This window comes from Globicephala melas, chromosome 10 (genome assembly GCF_963455315.2).
Source record: "Globicephala melas chromosome 10, mGloMel1.2, whole genome shotgun sequence".
Classification (NCBI taxonomy): Eukaryota; Metazoa; Chordata; class Mammalia; order Artiodactyla; family Delphinidae; genus Globicephala; species Globicephala melas.
In genome coordinates, this window is record NC_083323.1 from 57,939,967 (window position 1) to 57,965,655 (window position 25,689).

The 25,689-nt window shown below is 39.3% G+C and overlaps 1 protein-coding gene and 1 non-coding gene across 2 annotated transcripts; both read left to right on the plus strand.

Moving 5' to 3' along the window:
- Positions 1-25,591, plus strand: PRIM1 (DNA primase subunit 1). Its single transcript, XM_030866582.2, has 13 exons — positions 1-167; positions 1,648-1,805; positions 11,604-11,710; positions 11,781-11,854; positions 12,986-13,122; positions 13,537-13,595; positions 14,609-14,718; positions 15,266-15,357; positions 15,526-15,667; positions 16,890-16,959; positions 17,394-17,482; positions 22,859-22,957; positions 24,527-25,591. The coding sequence occupies exons 1-13, from the start codon at positions 65-67 to the stop codon at positions 24,544-24,546; spliced, it is 1,260 nt and encodes a 419-aa protein (XP_030722442.1). The 5' UTR covers positions 1-64; the 3' UTR covers positions 24,547-25,591.
- Positions 765-893, plus strand: LOC115858792 (small nucleolar RNA SNORA11). The gene has a single exon (XR_004041796.1). It is a non-coding gene; the product is annotated as a small nucleolar RNA SNORA11 (small nucleolar RNA).
- Positions 25,592-25,689: the final 98 nt, after the last annotated feature.

A 25,689-nucleotide genomic window follows, 5' to 3' on the forward strand; every position in this document is an offset into this window, starting at 1 on the left:
GCTCCGGCTGTGTGGTTCCCGCCATTTCTCGTGGCCGGCCTCCCTGGGTTGAGTTCCGCGCTTCATGGAGACGTTTGACCCCGCCGAGCTGCCCGAGCTGCTTAAGCTTTATTACCGGAGGCTCTTTCCCTACGCCCAGTACTATCGCTGGCTCAACTATGGCGGAGGTGATGGAGGCGGGGAGCGGGGTGGGAAGTGGGTTGGGAGGGGAACGTGAGGAGGTTTCAGGAGGGTACCTTGGAATGACAATATGAAGCGCCTCCTGTGCGCCAGGCGTTGTGCCGGGCACCGTCTTGCGTTATCTTGAGCCTTCCCCCTCACCTCTGAGGTGTAAATGGGCCGAGAGAGGTTGTAATGACCAGCCTACCGCTACGCATTGTAAGGCAGAGCCGCTGCTCCTATCACTCCTTGGTCAGACTCAAGTGGTCGGACTCACTTTCGGTTCGGTGTTTATCTGCAGCCAAGGGGGGGTTACCGGGTCATAGCATGAAGCTGCAGAGGCGTGATCAGCTCAGGGACAGAGGGGCATCTCCTAAAAGAGGAGAGGTACTTAACTCTTCCCAGGAATTTACTAGTGCCCACCGAGGAAAAAGAGGTGGTATTACATATTGAAAATATTTCTGCATCTTTTCCTCATTTTTACTTTTCCCTGTTAGATGCGGGATGGTAAACTCCTTCAAATTAGGAACTACTTCTTGTCTTTTTTTTTTTTTAACATGTAGCACAGTGCTGAGCACAGAGGACTCATTAAAAATATCTTCTCTGGGGTGTGCTCAGAGCAGGGGGTCTGAAGAAATGGCTCATGTGTTTACAACACACCCAACAGGAATTAGGGTTCATTGTGACAAGGGGCACAAAACTTGTGGCCTTCCTATGAAAGATACCCAACACGTATGCCCCCTTCACCTGCACGTGGCTGCTGGGCAGGACCAGTGGGACAGGGCTCAGTATTGGGAGGAAAGCTACAGTATTCAGTGGGGGAGTTTGCCACCTGGAGCGTGTCCGGTCCACGTGTGGCTGGGCCATGAGTGGTGTTATAGGCATAAAGGCTTTGAACCCCTCTATTCAAGGAAAAAAGAAAAATAGATTCCGTGTATATGCCATTCTGGAAAAGGCAAAACAATGGAGACAATAAAAAGATCAGTGGTTGCCAGGAGTTTGCGGGGAGGGGAGATGAATACATAGAATACAGAAGTTTTTATGAGCGGTGAAAATACTTTGTATGACATTATAATGATTTTATGTCATCATACTATTGTCCAAACCGTAGAATGTGCAACACTATTCACTTCGTAAAGCGAACCCTAAGATGAACTAGGGACTTTGGTGATTATGATGTGTCAGTGCAGTTCAGCCTTAATTTTTAAAAAAAAGTCTCAAAAAGAATTAACACTCAGGGTAGACGTTTTTGGCAAAACCTTTGTTTCACTTCTATATATGTATACACATTATATATGTGTTTGTTGGACTGTGATGTAAAATGTGCTTTTTAGAATAAAAAAGTTTGCAGGTTACTGTAGTTATACTGGCAAATAAAAGCACAAATTAAAAAGAAAAAAATATATATATTCTCATTGGTTAATGTTTTAATGCTCTGAGCTGGGTAAAGTACCAAATTAACTTTTAAAGTGTACATTTATTTTGCAGTGGTAAAGAATTACTTTCAACACCGTGAATTTTCCTTCACATTGAAAGATGATATTTACATTCGTTACCAATCCTTCAACAACCAGAGTGATCTGGAAAAGGAGGTGCAGAAAATGAATCCGTACAAGATTGATATAGGCGCGGTATATTCCCACAGAGTAAGAAATCGATTTTTTATGTAGTTTGTTGTTTTTTAAACCAAGAATGGATTGGTGCCCCTAGCATTTTGAGATAAATTTTTAGAGTTTATTTTAGTTGAAGAGCCACAAATTGTCCTTTGATGCTTTACATTGCTGACTGGAAATAGTTTGGAAGTGAATTGGTTGTATTCTCACTAGAACAAAAAAAAGAGTATCTGGCTAAAAGACTAGGAAGTCAGCGTGGTTGAGCACAGAGGGCATTGGAGAGAATCATTCTTGATTTCTCTATTTCTCTCACACCTGTATCTGTTTCACTAGGAAATCTCTTTAGCTCTACCATAATAATACCTAAAATCCAACCACTGCTACTAGTGCTGCTACCATCATCATCACCATCTCTAATCTAAATTACTGTAAAAACTTTCTAACACTTTGCTCCTGTAGACTCTAGACTCTATTCTCAACACAGCAGCCAGAAGGATCCTTTTAAAACAAGATTGTCATGATTCCTCTGCTCAAAACCATTCTCCAGTGGCTCCCCATTTCACTCCAAGTAAGAGCCCCTCTCTCCTGCTCAGTCACTCCTCACCTGCCACACTGGCCCGTGCTCAAGCAGTTTCCACTGCCTAGAACCCATTTCCCCAAATATCTTATTGGTTCATTCCCTCACCTCCTTTAAGTCCTTACTCAGTGAGGCGTCTGCAGCCTGCCATTCCTCCTACCTGCTCACCTCACTGATACATTCTAAGTGCCTAGAATACTGCTAGGCAGAGAGTACACAGTAATTATCTGGTGAATGAATAAACATACCAAAATTGTCCTTCTTCCTCTCCTTAAAAATACACACATGGTGGGGAAAATATACACATGAAATAATAGCTTTTGTATGGAGCTTTTTCATATGTTGTATAGCTTGTTTTTCATATCAATCCTCATTATTCTTTTTTTAATATAAATTTATTTTGTTTATATTTATTTTTGGCTGCGTTGGGTCTTCGTTGCTGTGTGCGGGCTTTCTCTAGTTGCGGCGAGCGGGGGTTACTCTTCGTTGCAGTGCGTGGGCTTCTCATTGCAGTGTCCTCTCGTTGCGGAGCACGGGCTCTAGGTGCACAGGCTTCAGTAGTTGTGGCCCTTGGGCTCAGTAGTTGTGGCTCACGGGCTCAGCCACTCCGCAACATGTGGGATCTTCCCGGACCAGGGCTCGAACCCGTGTCCCCTGCATCGGCAGGCAGACTCCCAACCACTGTGCCACCAGGGAAGTGCCCTCATTATTCTTTTCACAAAGGAGAACTTCGATAATTTGCCCTAGGTCACACAATTTCTAAATGAGGGAGATGGGACCTGAATCCAGGTTTTCTGACTAAATCCCAGGGGAAGGGGAGAAGAAGAGGTAAGATAAGGCAGGCAGGGAAAATGCTTTGGAACAGTTTACTCCTCTTCAGAGGTGGAGATTAAAACTGAAGTCTCGTGCTTCCCTGGTGGCGCAGTGGTTGAGAGTCCACCTGCGGATGCAGGGGACACGGGTTCATGCCCCGGTCCAGGAAGATCCCACATACTGCGGAGCGGCTGGGCCCGTGAGCCATGGCCACTGAGCCTGCGCGTCCAGAGCCTATGCTCCACGGTGGGAGAGGCCACAGCAGTGAGAGGCCCGCGTATCGCAAAAAAAAAACAAAAAAAAAAAAATTGAAGTCTCTGTAGAAGGGTCAAGTTGTCACTCTACTCCTTCTCCCTGGCACAGAAGGGGGGGGGATAGTGTCATTTTTTTTAATTGGACCAAGACAGAGGCATCTGTACACCATTTTTGTGTGTTTTGTTTGTGATTTTTATCAGTTTTATGCGCGTAGTTTACAGAATCAACTACTATTAATTAGGCTTTTTTTTTTTTTAAGGTCTCCTACTTTTCCCCCTAGTTTTTGCTCCCCAGAGGCAAGCATTTTCTTTTTGCTGATTGTTAAGGTATTTGCCTCCTTGTCTCTAAATAACATGATTATATTTCTTCTGTTTTTCCATTTTAAGCATTATCTACTGACCTTCCATTCTGGCAGATGAGAGTTTAGGGTTTTTTTAGTCTCACCCCCTACCCTCACCACACAGAGAACCTTCCTATTACCACATGCTCTTTGTATGTTTGTTAAAAATTAGGATTAGATCACTAATTCAACCCCAAACTGCTAATTATATAAATCTCCCAATGTATTCAGATCCATCAAGTATTTTGTCAGTTTCATCCTGAAGAAATTTCTCCTGCAGCCTTCTTAACTCCTCCTCTCTAAGCCTGACGGGTAAATATGAACTTGTAATCACCCTGGTTTCCTTTCACCTCTCTCCTGTGATCCTTGTTGCCTAGATTCTATGTTCTCTTTTTGGTTTACTCCCTTGTTTTGGTGGAGCACATCCTCCAGGAGCTTCCTAAGAAAAGGTGCATGGAAGACAAAATATTTCATACCTTCTGTATCTGGAAAATGTCTTCATTCTATCTTTATGCTTAACTAATGATTGAGTTTGTAAATCATTTTCCCTCAGAATTTTGAAGACATTGCTACATTATCTTCGAGTTTCCAATGTTGCTGTTAAGAAGACTAATGCCATTCTGATTCCTGTTCCATTGTGTTGGACCTGGAAACTCTTAGGATTTTCTTTTTAAAAAAAAAAATTTATTTCTTTAATGTTGTACCTATTTTATTTATTTTTGGCTGCATTGAGTCTTCGTTGCTGTGTGCGGGCTTTCTCTAGTTGCGGCAAGCGGGGTCTACTCTTCGTTGCGGTGCGCGGGCTTCTCATTGAGGTGGCTTCTCTTGTTGCGGAGCACGGGCTCTAGGCACGTGGGCTTCAGTAGTTGTGGCGCACGGGCTTAGTTGCTCCACGGCATGTGGGATCTTCCCTTACTAGGGCTCGAATACGTGTCGCCTGCATTGGCAGGTGGATTCTTAACCACTGCGCCACCAGGGAAGCCCCGCTCTTAGGATTTTCTACCTATCCCCTCTGTCCCTAATGGTGTACATCTTTTTTCATCTATTGTACTAGATACCTGATGGACACATATGATCATGAGCTCATATCCTTCAATCCTGGGAAATTTTCCTCTTTTTTTTTCTTTAATAGATCTTTATTGGAGTATAATTGCTTCACAATACTGTGTTAGTTTCTGTTGTACAAAAAAGTGAATCAGCCATATGCATACATATGTCCCCATATCCCCTCCCTCTTGAGCCTCCCTCTCCCACCCCTCTAGGTCTTCGCAAAGCACCGAGCTGATCTCTCTGTGCTATGCTGCTGCTTCCCACTAACTAACTATTTTACATTCGGTAGTGTATATATGTCCGTGCTACTCTCACTTTGCCCCAGCTTCCCCCTCCCACCCTGTGTCCTCAAGTCCATTCTCTATGTCTACATCTTTATTCCTGCCCTGCAACTAGGTTCATCAGTACCATTTTTTTTTTTTAGATTCCATATATGTGTTAGCATATGGTATTTGTTTTTCTCTTTCTGACTTACTTCACTCTGTGTGACAGACTCTAGGCCCATCCACCTGACTACAAATAACTCAGTTTCATTTCTTTTTATGACTGAGTAATATTCCATTTTGTATATGTGCCACATCTTCTTTACCCATTCATCTGTGGATGGACATTTAGGTTGGTTCCAAGTCCTGGCTATTGTAAATAGTGCTGCAATGAACATTGTGGTACATGTCTCTTTTTGAATTATGGTTTTCTCAGGGTATATGCCCAGTAGTGGGATAGCTGGGTTGTATGGTAGTTCTATTTTTAGTTTTTTAAGAAACCTCCGTACTGTTTTCCATTGTGGTTGTATCAATTTACGTTCCCACCAACAGTGCCGGAGGTTTCCCTTTTCACCACATCCTTTCCAGCATCTATTTTTTCTAGATTTTTTGATAATGGCCATTCTGACCCTTTTTATTTTTTTTAATTTATTTTTTAGTTTTATTGATCTTTGTTATTGTTTTCTTTGTTTCTATTTCATTTATTTCTGCTCTGATCTTTATGATTTCTTTCCTTCTACTAACTTTGTGTTTTGTTTGTTCTTTCTCTATTTCCTTTAGGTGTAAGGTTAGATTGTGTGTTTGAGATGTTTGTTGTTTCTTGAGGTAGGATTGTATTGCTATAAACTTCCCTCTTAGAAGTGCTTTTGCTGCATCACATAGGTTTTGGATCATCGTGTTTTCATTATCATTTGTCTCTAGGTATTTTTTGATTTCCTCTTTGATTTCTTCAGTGATCTCTTGGTTATTTAGTAACATATTGTTTAGCCTCCATGTGTTTGTGTTTTTTACGTTTTTTTCCCTGTAATTGAGATCTAGTCTCATAGCATTGTGGTCAGAAAAGATGCTTGATGTGATTTCAATTTTCTTAAATTTACTGAGGCTTGATTTGTGACCCAAGATGTGATCTATCCTGGAGAATGTTCTGTGCACATTTGAGAAGAAAGGTAATCTGCTGTTTGGATGGGACTGTCCTATAAATATCAATTAAATCTATCTGGTCTATTGTGTCATTTAAAGCTTGTGTTTCCTTATTAATTTTCTGTCGGGATGATCTGTCCATCAGTGTAAGTGAGGTGTTAAAGTCCCCCACTATTATTGTGTTACTGTTGATTTCCTCTTTTATAGCTGTTAGCAGTTGCCTTATGTATTGAGGTACTCCTGTGTTGGGTGCATATATATTTATAATTGTTACATCTTCTTCTTGGATTGATCCCTTGATCATTATGTAGTGTCCTTCCTCGTCTCTTGTAACAGTCTTTATTTTAAAGTCTATTTTATCTGATATGAGTATTGCTACTCCAGCTTTCTTTTGATTTCCATTTGCATGGAATATCTTTTTCCATCCCCTTTCAGTCTGTATGTGTCCCTAGATCTGAAGTGGGTCTCTTGTAGACAGCATATATATGGGTCTTGTTTTTGTATCCATTCAGTGAGCCTGTGTCTTTTGGTTGGAGCATTTAATCCATTTACGTTTAAGGTAATTACTGATATGTATGTTCCTATTACCATTTTCTTAATTGCTTTGGGTTTGTTATTATAAGTCCTTTTCTTCTCTTGTGTTTCCCAGTTAGAGAAGTTCCTTTAGCATTTGTTGTAGAGCTGGTTTGGTGGTGCTGAATTCCCTTCGCTTTTGCTTGTCTGTAAAGCTTTTGATTTCTCCATCAAATCTGGATGAGATCCTTGCCGGGTAGAGTAATCTTGGTTGTAGGTTTTTCCCTTTCATTACTTTAAATATGTCATGCCACTCCCTTCTCCCTTCTGGCTGAGAGTTTCTGCTGAGAAATCAGCTGTTAACCTTATGTTCCCTTGTATGTTATTTGTCATTTTTTCCTTGCTGCTTTCAATAATTTTTCTTTGTCTTTAATTTCTGCCAATTTGATTACTATGTGTCTCGGCGTGTTTCTCCTTGGGTTTATCTCTGTGCTTCCTGGACTTGGGTGGCTATTTCCTTTCCCATGTTAGGGAAGTTTTCGACTATAATCTCTTCAGGTATTTTCTTGGGTCCTTTCTCTCTCTCCTCTCCTTCTGGGACTCCTATAATGCGAATGTTGTTGCGTTTAATGTCCCAGAGGTCCCTTAGGCTGTCTTCATTTCTTTTCATTCTTTTTTCTTTATTCTGTTCTGCAGCAGTGAATTCCACCGTTCTGTCTTCCAGGTCACTTATCTGTTCTTCGGCCTCAGTAATTCTGCTATTGATTCCTTCTAGTGTATTTTTCATTTCAGTTATTGTATTGTTCATCTCTGTTTGTTTGTTCTTTAATTCTTCTAGGTCTTTGTTAAACATTTATTGCATCTTCTCGATCTTTGCCTCCATTCTTTTTCCAATGTCCTGGATCATCTTCACTATCATTATTCTGAATTCTTTTTCTGGAAGGTTGCCTATCTCCACTTCATTTAATTGTTTTTCTGGGGTTTTATCTTGTTCCTTCATCTGATACATAGCCCTCTGCCTTTCATCTTTTCTGTGAATGTGGTTTTTGTTCCTCAGGCTGCAGGATTATAGTTCTTATTGTTTCTTCGGTCCGCCCTCTTGGCTGACCCTTTTTATTTTTAATATAATTTTTCCTACCTATTTTCTCTGGTCTCTAGAATTCCTAAAGGTGATTTTATGTCTTAGACTGGTCTTCTAATTCTTTTTTTTTCTTCCTTTTTTTTTTTTTCAGTATGCAGGCCTCTCACTGTTGTGGCCTCTCCCATTGTGGAGCACAGGCTCCGGAGACGCAGGCTTAGCGGCCATGGCTCATGGGCCCAGCCGCTCCATGGCCTGTGGGATCTTCCCGGACCGGGGCACGAACCCGTGTCCCCTGCATCACAGGCGGACTCTCAACCACTGCGCCACCAGGGAAGCCCTTTCTTCCTATTTTTTAGTCTCCTTTTTCTCTACTTTCTGGGCAATTTCCTTAAAAGTTTTTCATTTCTGCTATTATATTTTCATTTCCAAGAACTTTTTTTTAGGACATCCTGTACTTTTTTCATTGATACATCTTCTCTCACTGAGGATATCAATGATAGTTTTTAAAATTTTTTTCTGTTCCACAGGCTCTTTTCTCTAAAGGTGCATTTTTTTCTGTTTTTTTTCACTCCTTCATATCAGAGGTTTTCCTCATATGTCTGGTAGTTTCTTGCTTGTTGCTTATATTTAAGAATAGAGTACTAAAAAGCTGATTGGAGACTCTGTATACATGGCTGAGATTTCTTTACTACAGAGTGATCTGGATGGGCTGTTTTATTGGGGCGAATCTCTGATGTCAATTTCTCTAGATCTTTACTAGAATGAAAACTCCAGTTGATGACTGATCTATTCCTAGAGCCTAATAACAGTGCCTGGCACACTTGGACAGAGTCTTCAGAAAGGAATCTTCCCGTCTCCTGCCTGGGGTGTTAGTGGAAGGGTACGGAGGAGAGGGCTGGGTCTCAGCATTCCCCATGTAAAGGTCTAATTAATCCTCTGAATATCTGTACAACACATCCTTCTTCAACTGTAACTGTTGTCCTCTCCCCAGCCCAGAGACCCTCTGTTTTACACTCTGCAGATAATAATTCAGGTATCTTTGCCAGGGAAATGGAAGCACAGCCACCTAGCTCCACAGAGTAAGTTTAGCACTATGGGGAACTAACTGCTTCATAAGTAGATTTTAAATCAATCCTCTTGTTTTTAATCTCACCTCCAGAGATGCCTGTTGTCACCTATTCCTGAGACTTTTGGGGATTCTGAGGTGTAAATTGGGTTCCTTCTTATCCTTTACTGAGAGCTGAAGATTCAGTTTTTTGGTTCTCCTTATAAAAATTGTGGTGGTATTGTCTCCTCTCTGGTTCTTTTTTTTTTTTTTTCCAGGACACCTCTTTATTGTGTTAGAAAAGGTTGGTTACAACAGTTTCTCTAGACATGGAAGGCAACACTGTCCCCAGACCCAGGGGGACCAGAAAATTTATAGCATCAGAGGAAAGCCAGGGCAGGAAGCCAGAGCCTACTGAGGACAGAGCTGGACTTAAGACCAGAATACTTTCTTCCCCCTGCTCCTTACCCGAGCCCAGGGTTCTTGCCCCAGCTTCAGCTGCCAAGACATCATCCTTCACCCCAAGATCCTCCTAGCTACCACAATTCAACAAAGGTGCAGTTGGGGAACTTCAGGGTGGGAGTACAGGCTGTGCCCCTAGCCCCGTGGCCTTTGCTCACCCTGAGGTACCCAGTGCCCGTCCCTCAGCCAGCTGTGCCTCCTGGGGAGGGGCCTGGTCATGCAGGTCAGGCAGGGAAAGGGGCTGCTCAGGTCAGCACCAGGCCCCTCTCTGGTTCTTTTTTAAAAGACTTACGCCAATGAACTTACTTACAAAACAGATATACAATCACAAGGACTTCACTGGCAGTCCAGTGGTTAAGACTCCACGCTTCCAACGCAGGGGGTGCGGATTTGATCCCTGGTCGGGGAACTAAGATTCCATATGCTGTGGGGCGCAGCCGAAAAAAAAAAGGAAATAAAGTCATAGATGTAGAAAACAAACTTATGGATACCAGGGGGGAAAGGAGGGGAGAGGGATAAATTGGGAAATCGGAATTGACATATACGCACTACTACGTATAAGAGATAACTAATAAGGACCTACTGTATAGCACAGGGAACTCTCTACTCAATACTCTGTAATGACCTATATAGGAAAAGAATCTAAAGAGTGGATAGGAACTTCCCTGGCGGCCCAGTGGTTAAGACTCTGCACTTCCACTGCAGGGGGCTCGAGTTCCATCCCTGGTCAGGGAACTAAGATCCTGCATGCCAAAAAATAAATAAATAAATAGAAAGAAAAGAGTGAATAGGGGCTTCCATGGTGCGCAGTCGTTGAAAATCCGCCTGACAATGCAGGGGACACGGGTTCAATCCCTGGTCCGGGAAGATCCCACATGCCGTGGAGCAACTAAGCCTGTGCGCCACAACTACTGAACCTGTGCTCTAGAGCCCGTGAGCCACAACTACTGAGCCTGCGAGCTGCAACTACTGAAGCCCACATGCCTAGAGCCCGTGCTCCACAATGAGAGAAGCCACCACGATAAGAAACCTGTGCACTGCAACCAAGAGTAGCCCTGGGCTTCCCTGGACGCAGTGGTTGAGAGTCCGCCTGCCGATGCAGGGGACATGGGTTCATGCCCCGGTCCGGGAAGATCCCACATGCCGCGGAGCAGCTGGGCCCGTGAGCCATGGCCACTGAGCCTGCGCGTCCGGAGCCTGTGCTCCACAACGGGAGAGGCCACGACAGTGAGAGGCCAGCGTACCGCCAAAAAAAAAGAAAAAAGGAGTAGCCCCCACTCGCCACAGCTAGAGAAAGCCCTCACGCAGCAACGAAGACCCAACACAGCCAAAAATAAATAAATAAATAATTTTTTTAAAAAAAGTGGATATATGTATATTTAAAACTGATTCACTTTGCCGTACAGCAGAAAGTAACACATTTTAAATCAACTATACTTCAATAAGAATTAAAAAGTAAGTGAATGAATAAAAGACTTGTGCCTTTCTTTTAAAAAAAAAAAGGGCTTCCCTGGTGGCGCAGTGGTTGAGAGTCCGCCTGCCGATGCAGGGGACACGGGTTCGTGCCCCGGTTCGGGAAGATCCCATGTGCCGTGGAGCGGCTGGGCCCGTGAGCCATAGCCGCTGAACCTGCGTGTCCAGAGCCTGTGCTCCGCAACAGGAGAGGCCACAACAGTGAGAGGCCCGCATATCGCAAAAAACAAAAAACAAAACAAAACAAAAAAAATTTATTTTTGCACAGGTTTAGAGGAAGCCAAATAAGTATTTGTATTCAGTCCACCTTCTTTACCAGGTAGTCTATCGCCTCAGAGGAGATTACTTACAGCTTGAACCAGACTAATTGAGAGATGTTTTTGAATTATTGAAAATTTTTAAATACATTTCTGTTACTTATATGTTCAGTAACAATTAAGGTCCTTAAAATACCTTGCAGTAGGGCATTAATTATTTGTATGTACTTTTCCTTATCAGAAACCTAAAAACTCATTGTTACGATTTCTGTTGATCAACAAATGTTTATTATACAATGTCATATATATCAATTATATCTCAATGGAACTAGAGAAAAAATATGGTAACGTATTTATCACATCTTGTTTTAAGTAGATGAAAGTTACACTGTCATCCATTCTGGATGTATAGGATCGAGTCAGTGAGCTTCAACTGACATAGACTTGGCATTATATGGTTTCTTCACTTCTCTTTGGCCACTTTTTCTGTGTAGGTAGAAAATAAGCATATCTGGCAGCATGGCAGCTGTTATAGAAACTGATTGTTATTTTGTACTTGTAGCCCAATCAACACAATACAGTGAAGCTGGGAGCTTTCCAGGCTCAGGAAAAAGAACTGGTGTTTGACATTGACATGACAGACTACGATGATGTGAGGAGATGTTGTAGGTGAGTTCCACGTGTTTTGATGGTAGGTGGGTGGTATCACTGACAAGGAGTAATGATGATTCTGCTCCAGTTCTGCAGACATATGTTCTAAGTGCTGGACCCTCATGACGATGGCCATACACATCATTGACCGAGCATTGAAGGGCAAGTATTAACAGTATCTGAGTGGGGTCAAATGCGAGAATCTGTTTTCCTCTGAATAGTAACCTGTCTATACCATTTTATAGTCACATCTCATAAATTACTAACATGTTTCTTTGAAACATATGGTAGGGAAAATAAAAGATTAGAATAAAGTTGTAGTTAAAACTTTGATAAAGCTATTGATCAAATCATTTAATTTTTTCCCAATTCAATCTATTGAGCAACTTTTGCAGGCTAGGTACTGTGCTAGATGAGGGAACTATGAAAGATAACAATTCTTACTTCAGGTAGGTTATGCAGTCTAAGGAGGAAACAAGAAAATTCAGGATTACATATGCATTAATATGCACGGGATGCTATGGGGGTATAGAACAGCAGGAGTGCATACAGGAATGGGAAGAGATTAGATGAGAAAAGGCTTCCTAGAAGAGGTGATGATGAGGATGATAATGATAATAATAATAGCTAACTCTTATATAGGGGGCTTATGATGTACCAGGCACTGTTTCAAACACTTTAAATTTATTAAATCTCTTAATATCCCTAGACTGGGTCTTTAGAGATAAATGGCAGTTGGTCAGGGAGAGAAATGGAAGTACTGGGGCATGAAGACATTCTTAGCAGAGAGACCAGGGTAGGTAAAGAACTGAAGGCAAGAGCATGGGGGCATGGGAAACTATTGGGCTGGCCAAAAAGTTCATTCGGGGTTTTCTGTAAGAGGTTACGAAAGACCCGAACGAACTTTTTGGCCAACCCAATACAAATAATGTACAGTTGACCCTTGAACAACAAGGGTTTGAACAGCACATGTCCACCTATACAGATTTTTTTTCAATAGTAAATTCTACAGTACTCTATGATCTGTAGTTGGTTAAATCTGCAGATGTGGCACCGCAAACACAGAGGAACTGATGCAGAGGAACTGTTTCTACAGAGGGCCCACTATAAGTTGTACATGGATTTTCGACTGGGGAGCGTTGGCACGCCAATCCCCACTTTGTTCAAGGGTCAACTAATATAGTTAAGATGAGTACATGTGGATAAGAGGTTAAAAAAATGAAGCTAAAGAAGTAAGCAAGAACCAGGAATTCATAGATTTGTTTTAAAACCTATTTTTTCTCCCCTTGTCAGAGGACTTTGGATTTAAACATCGTCTCTGGGTATATTCTGGAAGAAGAGGTGTTCATTGCTGGGTCTGTGATGAATCAGTTAGAAAACTGTCCTCTGCAGTACGTTCTGGGATAGTTGAATATTTGAGTGTTGTAAAGGTAAGGTCTTCTTAATGATATTTACATTTCTTTGTTTGCTAGATATGACCAAGCCTGGTATGTTTTGTAACAAAATTAAACTATCTTTTAAGAATTTGTATTTCAGAGTAGATGATTTTACCAGTAGATCAATTAAAATCATAGTAGCTACATTTTTTAAGATGCTTCATATTTTGCTGTTAAGCATCCTCCTTTGTGGCATAAGGAAGATTAGTTTACTTTTCTGGTTCAAGTATGTCAAGTGAAGTTAACCCAGAAAGTTACATGTATTGAGACTATATAAAATGTCATCCAAGGTTCTATACTTTGACAGAATTTAATCAATATCTTTAGAACACGTTAAAGAAAGTTTTAATTATTTCATTTATGTTACATAATATACACGAAGTGTTTTTGTGATGGTTTGTTTTTCAGGGTGGTCAAGATGTTAAAAAGAAAGTTCACTTAAGTGAAAAAATTCATCCTTTTGTCAGGTCTGTTGGAAAAGACTCCATGAAGTTTAAGTTGTGTCTGATTTACCTGCATGTGCTTTTAGAATTACCTGATTAATTTTCTCTGCTGGGGTAGCATTTTACAATAATAATAGCTAGAGTTAATTGAGTGTCTATTTTATACGCTCCAGTATTCATGATAGGTGCTTCACAAATATTCTCATTGGTCTTCACAACAACCTCATTAGATACATGATGGTATCTCCATTTACAGATGAGAGAAGTGAGATTTGGAGAGATTGTATAATTTGCTTGGCTTCACACAAGTAATTATTAAATTCAGGATTCATGTCCTGGTCTGCTTGATTCCACTGAATTCACTAGTTCTCCAGGATAATGGAAAGAGGATTTGCATTAGGAGTAAGAATCCCTATTCTGCCAGTTTAATACAACCTTGATAAATTTTAGAGCCTCTGTTTCTTATCAGTATAGGGAGAACAATGTCTGCTCCATCTATCTCACAGAGTTGTGGCAAAGATAAAATGAAACAGTAGAGGGACTTCCCTGGCGGTCCAGTGGTTAAGACTCTGTGCTTCCACTGCAGGGGGCGCGGGTAAATAAATAAACAGTAGATGTGAAGTCTATTTTCAAACTGCTAAGCACTATATAAGTGTTGAGATGTTAAAGCAAGCAATTCAGAGTAGAAACTATAGACTGTATCCCACATCCTACTACTGATGTATTATTATGCTGTCCTGACTTGGTTGCTTTCCACCCTTGTTACAAACTAATGATGCTATTACCTTCTAAATCGTGAAGTTTAAAAAGTAAACATTTCTTGAATATCTAGTCTAAACCAAGTATTATGCTAGGTTCTTTCCCCTTAGAGTGTCTCATTTAACTCTTACAACCCTGTGAAGAGATGTAATTCCAGTTTTATCTAGTTAAGTTTTAGAAATTCAGTGGAAATAAGTACTAGCCTTCCAAGTGGACAAAAGCCATGTGGCATATGTGTTGCTAATAGTGTTGGGACTTTGTTATTGTTATTCCTACAGAAAATCTATAAACATAATAAAAAAATACTTTGAAGACTATGCCTTGGTTGATCAAGATATTCTTGAGAATAAAGAAAGCTGGGATAAGATTTTAGCCCTTGTTCCTGAAAATATCCTTTCCCAAGACCATTTCTATGTGAGCTACTTGTATTGATCTATGATATTATAAATGTGTTCTGCCTACATATTCTCATATGTTTATAAGTCTAATGTTTTTACACAAAACATCTCCTGTGTTTCTGCGTTTTTTAATCTCTAGTCTGGAATACAATAAGAAGCGAGGCCGTTTTGTAAATAAATTTCCTCATTTTGAAAGTTGATCCTCCTAAAATTAATGACTACTTAAAGGATGTGGGATCATCCTCAAAATATGTACAGACCAGGGACCAGTTTTACCTTAAACTATACAGTTATTTTGGCATTCTTTGTTATATCTAATATAGTTTAACAAGGGAATTTCTCTATGTGTTTATACACATAGAGAAATTCTTATGTGTTTATAATTCTCTATGTGTTTATAATGTGTTTAATATTTGCATTTTAGAAAACAATAATTACTTTCTATGTGAACTTTAGATATCCTTGTGGTAATACATACTGAAAATAAGTTGTTCGTTGATGTGCCCTAAATGAGTGTGTTCCTTAATGACCCATCACCAATGCATGATGAACTTCAACAAAGCTTCCAAAAGCATCACAATTCACTTCAGCGCTGGGAGCATTTGAAGAAAGCAGCCAGCAGATGTCAGGTATATTCCATTGAAATCTGTATTACAAATACAATAATGCAATTTTTAATTAAATTCTGATTGTTTTGCTTACTAAGTTAAAGATGATGAAGATCACTTTTTAACCACTTTAAAGAAATCCTCAAAAATTCCTACTGATCCTCATGCTGGATTTGCATCTACTTTTAGAATAACAGCAAAAATGACAAATGTGGACCCTGGCTTGAGTGGGAGATCATGCTCCAGTACTGTTTTCCACGACTGGATATCAATGTTAGCAAAGGAATCAATCATTTACTGAAGAGCCCTTTTAGTGTTCATCCTAAAACAGGTACTATGTAAAGAAAGTAAGGAAAATAAAAGAAAAATCAAAGTTATTTTTTGTTTTAGAAAGCATATCACTGGGTGTGAATGTCTGAAATAGTAAAGGTTGAAGACTTGTTCTGTCAGCTAATGCCCGCGTTCACTGACTTTTCAATTGTTGATTAGTAGCTGCCTGATGAGTTTCCACTATGTAAATAATTTTTAGTTGGGTTTCTGAGGTTCATTGTTAGAGGTAGAGTTGGAGAGGAACTTAGAAATCACAGAACAATAGCTCTCATTGTACAGATGAGAAAACAGTGGCCCAAGAGGTTAAAGTGACTTGTCCACAGTCTTAAAACAAATTGTGGGGAATACCTTGGTGGTCCAGTGGTGAGGACTTGGCGCTTTCACTCATGGGGCCCATGTTTGATCCCTGGTCAGGGAACTAAGATCCTGCAAGCCTCGCAGTGCAGCCAGCAACTTTGTTCACTTTGTTATAAAGCAGAAACTAACACACCATTGCACAGAAACTAACACACCACTGTGCCACCAGGGAAGTCCCATAAATAATTTTTTTAAAAAATACTCCCAAATTGCCTTGTTTCCTTTAATAATCTACAGTGACTCTGTAGTGTATACATTTGTACAGCCCCTTTTCAGAACTGCCAACACATAGGTGTCTTTTCAATTTCAGCAAATAACTCAAGGTAATGAAATGAACTATTTCCATCTATTCTGTTCCATTTTGAGGACTCTAAATTTGAGACTGTTGTACTTAAATATAGGAGGATATAGGGAAGAGGAAGATAGAAATAAAAGTAGAAATAACAGCAACTAGGTAATAGCTCAACAGTCTTTCACATCTATTTTTTGGTGTTTTGTTAAGAGAAATAAAAGACACACCTAGGGCTTTCCTGGTGGCGCAGTGGTTGAGAGTCCGCCTGCCGATGCAGGGAACACGGGTTCGTGCCCCGGTCCGGGAAGATCCCACGTGCCGCAGAGTGGCTGAGCCCGTGAGCCATGGCCGCTGAGCCTGCGCATCCAGAGCCTGTGCTCCGCAACGGGAGAGCCCCGAGTACCGCAAAAAAAAAAAAAAGACACACCTAATGTGCCTAAATACTGTTCTTAACAGATGAGTCTAACCCTCTTTCTAAGCCTTAGATTAAAATTTTAGCCAAAAATAACTCATAGGAGACAGCTTATAATGATCTGTATTCCAGTCTTCAGTTTATAACTTTTGATTCTCACAGGTCGCATTTCTGTGCCTATTGATTTACAGAAAGTGGATCAGTTTGATCCATTTACTGTTCCAACCATCAGGTATGTTCCAGATTACTGATCACTCATTTTTTGTTTGTGATTGTTGTTCTAAATGTGACGTATGTTGGATTAGATCCCTTCAAGAGAGGCAGCTTCTCTGAGGCTGTATGATGATGCCCTAGCAGAGCAACATTTCCTAGTGAGTTCCATAGAACACAAGTTTTTCAGCTGCTATTATGCAAAAAGAGTTCAAATAAGTTTGGGAAATGCTGACTTAAGCAGATTAAAAGTTATTTACTGCAAAATTTCCTGGTCTTTAATATGCTAATGTGCATGGAAAACTCCAAGAAGAGATTATCATTTTTAGAATATCCCAAATTTAGTTGGCCACACAATTTTTTCACAGAAAATCTTGTGAGATTCATGTGCTTTCATACACTGGGTAATGTTGACCAAGAACCAACTTTAAAATTATCTTATTCTACTATCTGTAGTTCCATTTGCCATGAATTGGATGTTATTTCCACTAAAGAAGAAGAAAAAGAGAACGGAGCTGAATCTGATATCAAACATAGAACCAGAGGTAGGTTAATATATTGAAGTCTCACTTTAACATAATCTTTCTATATAGACATCTTTCTGTGACTCCAGTAATTAACTCACCTTGGATTCAGACCAGAATAGACCAATGTTTATCCTGAAACCAGCTCAGTAACAAATAATATTATAGCAATGTTTCTGTCCTTCATCAATTGCCCAGATGGTGCTGTTGAATCCAATTTGAGTCAACAAATATTCACAAGTAACATCTGAATGCCAGGATCTATATTGTAAGATTAAATTGTCAGTTGGTTTTGACAGTTGTTTGAATCTCACAGTCTTTTTTTTTTTTTATACAGCAGGTTCTTATTAGTTATCCATTTTATACATATTAGTGTATATATGTCAATCCCAATCTCCCAATTCATCCCACGACCACCACCACCGCCCGCCACTTTTCCCCCTTGGTGTCCATACGTTTGTTCTCTACATCTGTGTCTCTATTTCTGCCCTGCACACCAGTTCATCTGTACCATTTTTCTAGGTTCCACATATATGCATTAATATACGATATTTGTTTTTCTCTTTCTGACTTACTTCACTCTGTATGACAGTCTCTAGATCCATCCATGTCTCTACAAATGACCCAATTCCATTTCTTTTATGGCTGAGTAATATTCCATTGTATATATGTACCACGTCTTCTTTATCTATTTATCTGTCGATGGGCATTTAGGTTGCTTCCATGACCTGGCTGTTGTAAATAGTGTTGCAATGAACATTGGGGTGCATGTGTCTTTTTGAATTATGGTTTTCTCTGGGTATATGCCCAGTAGTGAATCTCACAGTCTTATATTCAACAACTATTTATTTAACAACTACTATATATGCAATATTTTGTTCTCTACTTTGTCTTTATAGCTAGATGAGTGTTCTGTCTAAACTGTGATTGAATTGTATATTCAAGAATTTGAAGGAGCTGGGAATATAAAACTTCCTGTTAGTGAAAGTCAAATCTTCTTATACCAATACCCAAGAGACACTATAGCAGTAGAGTCCAATAGCACTTTCTGTGATGATGAAAATGTTATGCATGGCCCAAATGGTAATCACTAGCCATATGTGGCTTTTGAGCACTTGAAATGTGAGAAACTGGATTTTTAATTTCATTTAACTTTAAATAGCCTCATGTGGCTAGTGACTACTGTAATGGGCAGTGCAGATTTCTCATCTCTGACCTTTTTAGTCAAATGTTGCTACCCTTTTTTCAGATTCCAAGTTCAAATATCACTTCATATATTCTAGCTCTAACTTAATACGTAAACAAGTACATTCCACCATCATTATTTGTAGAATGATTACAAGCGTTCTGTTTAAAATATCGGAAAAAAGTCTCCAACATAAATAAACTGGAAAAAAGAACTCAGGGAAAACAGACAATGCAAGGAACAAAGGAAACCTTTTTTGTTTGGTTTGGTTTGTTTTGTTTTTTGTGGTACGTGGGCCTCTAACTGTTGTGGCCTCTCCCGTTGTGGAGCACAGGCTCTGGACGCGCAGGCTCAGCGGCCATGGCTCACGGGCCCACCCGCTCCGCAGCATGTAGGATCTTCCCGGACCGGGGCACGAACCCGTGTCCCCTGCATCGGCAGGCGGACTCTCAACCACTGTGCCACCAGGGAAGCCCAGGAAACCTTTTTTAAAAAAAACGATATCTGGTCTTCCCTGGTGGTGTGGTGGTTAAGAATCCGCCTGCCAGTGCAGGGGACGTGGGTTCGAGCCCTGGTCCGGGAAGATCCCACATGCCACGGAGCAACTAAGCCCATGCATCACAACTACTGAGCCTGTGCTCTAGAGCCTGCGGGCCACAGCTGCTGAGCCTGCGTGCCACATCTATTGAAGCCTGCGCAACTAGGGCCCACGCACAGCAACGAAGACCCAACACAGCCAAAAATAAAAATAAATATAATAAATAAATTTATATTAAAAAGAAAAACGATATCCTCAGAGAATAAGAGAAGATAGTGTATCCATGAAACAAGACCAAAATGCTATGAAAAAGAAACACTCAGAGAATAAGAAAGAGATCTTAAAAATCAAAAAAATCACCATTTGAATAAAAAATTCAATGGAAGGGCTGGAAGAGAAAAGTTGAGATTTCCCAGAAAGTAATACAAAAAAGACAAGTTAGTTGTTTTTTTAAGGAAAAGAAAGATAAAATTAAAGACTGGTTCAGGAGGTCTAATATCTGACAGAAAAAGAATAAATAAAACAGAGAGGAAAAAATTGTCAAAATTATATAGGACAACATCCCAGAAATGAGCCCTTGTTGAAAGGGCTCAGCATAATAAGAATGATGTGCCTACACCAAGGCACATCATTTTGAAATTTAACACTGAGAATTAAGAGAAGATCTTAAGAGCTTTCAGACCCCTTCCTCCTACTACCCCTCCCCAACAAAAAAGCCATAGAGCTAGGAAGAATGGCCTTAGATTTCTAAGTAACAATGGAAGTGTTCATTTTTAGAAGTGAATGCTAGGAAAGAAAAAAGTAGTTGCCATTCAAGAAGATGGAAAGGTCAGAATTAGGGCAGGAGGCTGCTATTTTTTTCCACTATAAACCTGTTAGGACTATTTTACTTTTTTTAACCAAGTGCATATATTACTGTAACACAACTTTTTAAATTTAATATTATCTCTTTGTGGACATCTTTTTCCTTTGTCCAGAGGTTTTGAGCAAGCAAGTTTTGGCTCCCTATAAGGAGAAGCTTTGTAATAAATACAAGTGTTCAAACATAAACTGCACTGCCTATCATTTCAAGTATTCATAAAGGCTAATAGCCATCAGTAAATCAGGGATGCTCTAGAGGTAGTGGGAGGCTGGAATAGGTGATATGTAAGTTCCTTATTATTTCTTTAGTTTCTGTGATTGTAAGCTTTTGTCCACTTTCAGATTAGTACCATTTGCTGCTTCCCTTCTACTTCTCAAATCCTGGAATGTTCTCCACTCTCCTTTCTATCTAATTAAATCTTTTTTTCTAAGACCTAGTTCATAGCCACCTCAGTCAACTTTGATTGGTCAATTCCTTTTTTCTTTTTTTTTTTTAAATTAATTTTATTTATTTATTTTTGGCTGTGTTGGGCTTTCGTTGCTGCATGCAGTGTTTCTCTAGCTGCAGCGAGCAGGGGCTACTCTTCATAGAGGTGCACAGGCTTCTCATTGCAGTGGCTTCTCGTTGCAGTGCACAGGCTCTAGGCGCGTGGGCTTCAGTAGTTGTGGCACACAGGTTCAGTAGTTGTGGCGCACAGGCTTTGTTGCTCCACAACATGTGGAATGTTCCTGGACCAGGGCTTGAACCCATGTCCCCTGCATTGGCAGGTGGATTCTCAACCACTGCACCCCCAGGGAAGCTCTGGTCAATTCTTTGGACTCATACTTATCCATATGCCTGTTTGGCCTTTAATTATATATTGTTTTCTATCACTACATATAGGAGTTGTTTTTCCAGTTCATTCCAAAACTTCTTGAGGGAATTCCCTGGCAGTGCGGTGGTTAGGACTCCGAGCTTCCACTGGGCCCCGGGTTCCATCCCTGGTCGAGGAACTAAGATCCTGCAAGCCACACAGCATGGCCCAAATAAATAAATTTTTAAAAATAAAAACTTCTTGGGCTTCCCTGGTGGCGCAGTGGTTGAGAGTCCGCCTGCTGATGCAGGGGATATGGGTTTGTGCCCCGGTCTGGGAAGATCCCACATGCCGCGGAGCAGCTGGGCCCGTGAGCCATGGTTGCTGAGCCTGCACATCCGGAGCCTGTGCTCCGCAATGGGAGAGGCCACAACAGTGAGAGGCCCGCGTACCGCAAAGAAAAAATAATAATAATAAAAAATAAAAACTTCTTGAGACCAAGTAGTATGGCTTATACATTTTTATAATTTAGCATAGTACTCAATATATTGTATAATAGGCAGTTGTAAATATTTGTTTAATTTGTAAGTATTTGTTTAATAATTATATGGAGAGCTTATTATATATTCCGCAATGGTGAAACAAATATAGAGGCCTTCATCCAAGGAGCTTACAATTTTGAATTAAAGGTTCAAAGTAAAATGTGGTTGAACCCAAACTAAATTGTTTCTTTGGTATAAGTTTATTTATCTTAAGAAAATTTATATATTAAAAATTTAGAACAAAATTATAATCTACTTTCATAATTGCCACAATTGAGATATTCATCCATAATACTCTCATCAAGATTCCTTTTCCAGTCCCAAGTAAGTCAGATAACATTTACTAAAAAAATTTTTAAGTATAGTTTCTTTTTTATGTTTTGTTTTCTGTTTTAAGATTTTTTGTTTGTTTGTTTAATTTTTTGGCCACGTGGCATGCGGGATCTTAGTTCCCCAACCAGGGATCAAACCTACACCCCCTGCAGTGGAAGCGTGTAGTCTTAACCACTGGACCAAGGGCAAAGTCCCTAGTTTCTTTTTTTACTCTTTCCGGTAAACTATTATGAGGACTCTTAATTCCATGCAGACAAAATCCAAACCTCATTTTGATCTCAATTAGATTTTTGCCTCCTTTGGGTATTAATTATAGATTGTTTAATTAAATGGATGATTAAGATTCTGTATTCAAAATTTTATGTACATTTTTAAGACTGTTTTATAGATCAAAGAATACCTGTACTTAATGCATGTGACTATCAACTTCTGATTGTTTTCAGAAGGCATGGCCCTGACTTCACATTTTTAATGTTTTGCTCTGTTGGTAAAACTATTTATTATTAAAGCCACAATTTCTAAAGGAAGGAATGTTTGATGGGACTTAACACATAGCAGTAGATGATGCTATGACTGACTGCTAGAGTAGATGTGTACACGTGGTTTGGATGTTTTAGAGCAGCACTGTCTGATACATTAGCCACATGTGGCTATTAGCCACAGATTTTTTTAAATTTTAATTAATTTAAACTTAAAAACTGATAATCGATTCAATTATTGGAGAACTTTTAAGTATGTTTGGAAAAATTAGTTATATGAGCTTTTTTATCTATATATTTTATAATTTAAATCTAGATCAAGTATTTCCAATGATAATATAGTATCTAAATTGAGATGTACTTTAAGTACAAAATACTAGATTTCAAAGAAGTGTGAAAGAATGTAAAATATTTCAATCTTTATCACATGTTGAAATGATATTTTAGATGAAATGATATTTTAGATATAATGGGTTAAATAAAATACATTATTAAAATTAATTTCACCTTTTTAATATGGCTACTAGAATGTTTTAAATTACACATTTCTTATTATATTTCTATTGGACAGCGCTATTCTAGAGAATTTTTACAAGAAACTTATACTTTCATGTTATTCTTGCTGCCAAAATGCTAATTATAATTCATGGTCTTCATAATTTAGATTACAAGAAGACCAGTCTAGGTCCTTTTGTAAAAGTTTTTGAGCAGTTTCTTGAAAACCTGGATAAATCTCGAAAAGGAGAACTTCTCAAGAAGAGTGGTAAGATTCTATACCTTTCCCTTATAGCTATTTAGGTCTTAGTACAGGTAGTTTAAAACATCCAGCAAGTGAACAATTTTTAGAGCTGTAATCTTTCTCCTCTCAAGAAAAGTTACTAGTTTATCTCACTATCCTTAGTATTTTGAAAAGTGGGGTCCCTTAATTCAATTCAGCACACACTCATTTTAACACCTTCTATGTGTCAGGTACTATGAGGGAAACAAAAATGAATTATACAAATTATTCAAAAATGAATTCCACATGATGGCTCCCCTGCCCTTAAGGAGTACTAACTGGTACAAAACAAAGAAGTACAAAATGCTAAGAGATCTCGTCTGATTGAGAGAACCTGAGAAGATTTTATATGAAAAGGGTGGTATTTGAACTCTATTTCAGTGAGCTGCTGTACGAATTCTAATCCCCAATGCTAATATATCATACCTTGAGGTATGAGTAGGATTTCCGCAAGCAGAGATTTGATGAGGTAAAGGTACAGGAGTGGAAAAAGGAGACAGGTTGTTCATTCTTGAACGAACAGCAGGAACAAAGGCATAGAAGCAGGAAAGCATCAAGTCACTCTAGAGGCCATCAAGTAGTACAGCTTATCTGGTAAAAGATGCGTCAGGAAGTGATGGGAGAGAAATCCGAAGAAGCAGACTGAAGCCAGAGTATAGATGGCCTCGAATTCCAGTCTTGGGAGTTTGAGCTTAATTCAGATGGGACAGGGAAGCTATTAAAGGTTTTTGAGAAAGGGAGTGCCATGATTTGTAGTTTTATCTATAATAGAAAGATAAATCTAGCAACAGTATATCTGGGGAGAAGCAGGGGATAGACTAGAGCCCAAGAGATCAATTGAGCTATTAGTATTAGGACAGTAGAATTGGAGATCTCCAAAAAGTGCAACTACTGGAGCCATCCTTGAAACTTGGTAATGATTTTTTGGAAGTTGAAAGATCTAAGTAAAAGTGTCACAGAAGCCAAGGGAAAGGAAAGTTTCAAGGAGATTATCAAGTGTCAAATGCAGTAGAGAACTGATAAAATCCTGTTGGATATAAGAGCGAGAAGGAGGTGCTAGGAGGATAGCAGTGTCAAAGGAAGAGTTCTTTGAATAGGAGATGCCTGAGCATATGTGTAAGCCAAAAGGAAAAAAATCAACAGTGAATATTATTCAAGAGATTGATGGATACCATAGAAAACTGGCAGTGTTATAAAAATACAAACTCCCTTTCCACTTCATTTTTTAACAAAATGTGTGGTGGTTAAAAAGTAGTGCCTAAGATAATGCTCTAACTCATAGTAGCCACTCAAATATGTGCTTGTTGAATGAACAGTGATGACTCTGAACTTGGAAAGCCTCATTGAAGCTGCCATTCCAACTGGTCATATTAAGTCCTTTGTATTCTTGTTCTGTACTAGCTCAGCCTATAATGTTGGCTTCAGCAAATGTGAAAGCAAATCTTTATGCATGATGTGAATTTAATGGAAGCATTAAGCAAATCAGGATGTGAAATAAATGGGCTTTGTTTTGTTTTCCTTTACTATCCTTGATAAAAATCTGTTCTATTTTAGATTTACAAAAAGACTTCTGAAGATAACAACTCCCTTTTTACCAATGTGGATATCTTCTCCCTTCAACCAAGAATCAAATACTTCAAGAGCCATTTAATAAATATAGCAGAACTGTGTATGTGTCTTAATGCTCAAAGCAAAATTTTCTTTTCTTGAAAAATAATTATGTTGAAAAGATTCCTGAGACCACCAAAGGAGAATATTCAGGCTCCTGGAAGGAGCAATAATAGGAGGATATAAGTGGATTGCAGATTAATTTGTAAAATTTAATATTATAATTCTAAGATTTCTGATATAGGTACTCACTTCTACCAGTTGCCATATATGGAGGTAAGTGAGCAGTAATATGCCCAAGATTTTGATGTCAGTTCACCAGATTCAGCCTCCATATTTCTAGGTGAATGAGCATTTTGTTCTTAAGTCTTAGACACTTAAGTCAATTATACCTGGAGTGTGTATTCAGTCACTCCCTAATTTTGCTTACTGATATTTTTATTGGTCAGGCCACACCCCGCTGCTTGTCTTTTAAAAAATAATTTTAAAATGAGCATCTACACCTACTAAAACTTTAGTTCAAAAGATACGAGTTACTATGTTACAATATTAGGGCCTAGTAGAATATTTTTTACAACTGTTGGCAATTGTAGCTCCTAACTTCTTCCCTCAGAACAATTTTCTAAGCAATTTAGAAAAAATAACCAACTTCACCGGCATAAAACCTTTTGTACTTGTCGAAACACTTGGACTCTCTATATCTCCAGACACTTAAATTTAATTTTAAAGGTTTCATTTCTTCTGTATTTGATTTCGTGTGATAGATTCTGAAGTGTCAGATTTCTTTTGCCTGGTTTTACAACCAACCTAACAAAACAGTCATTCTGGTTTACATTCTGTCTTTTGAGAAACACTGAGAAGCAAGCTATCAGGCTGGTGCTTTCCGTGAGTTATGAAAATTTTCCTTCCTTTGCACTACCTATAACATTGTATTCTCCATTGCCACAGTCCGTTTTTTGTTTTTGATTTATATAAAACAGATTTATAATACAGTCAACACACTGAAATGCCTTTCATTTCTTTTTTTCTAATTTTTTAAGAAAAAATTTTAAAGACTATTGTGTAAAATTCCTCATCTGAGCTTCTGTTTACTATGTATTGTTCAGTGT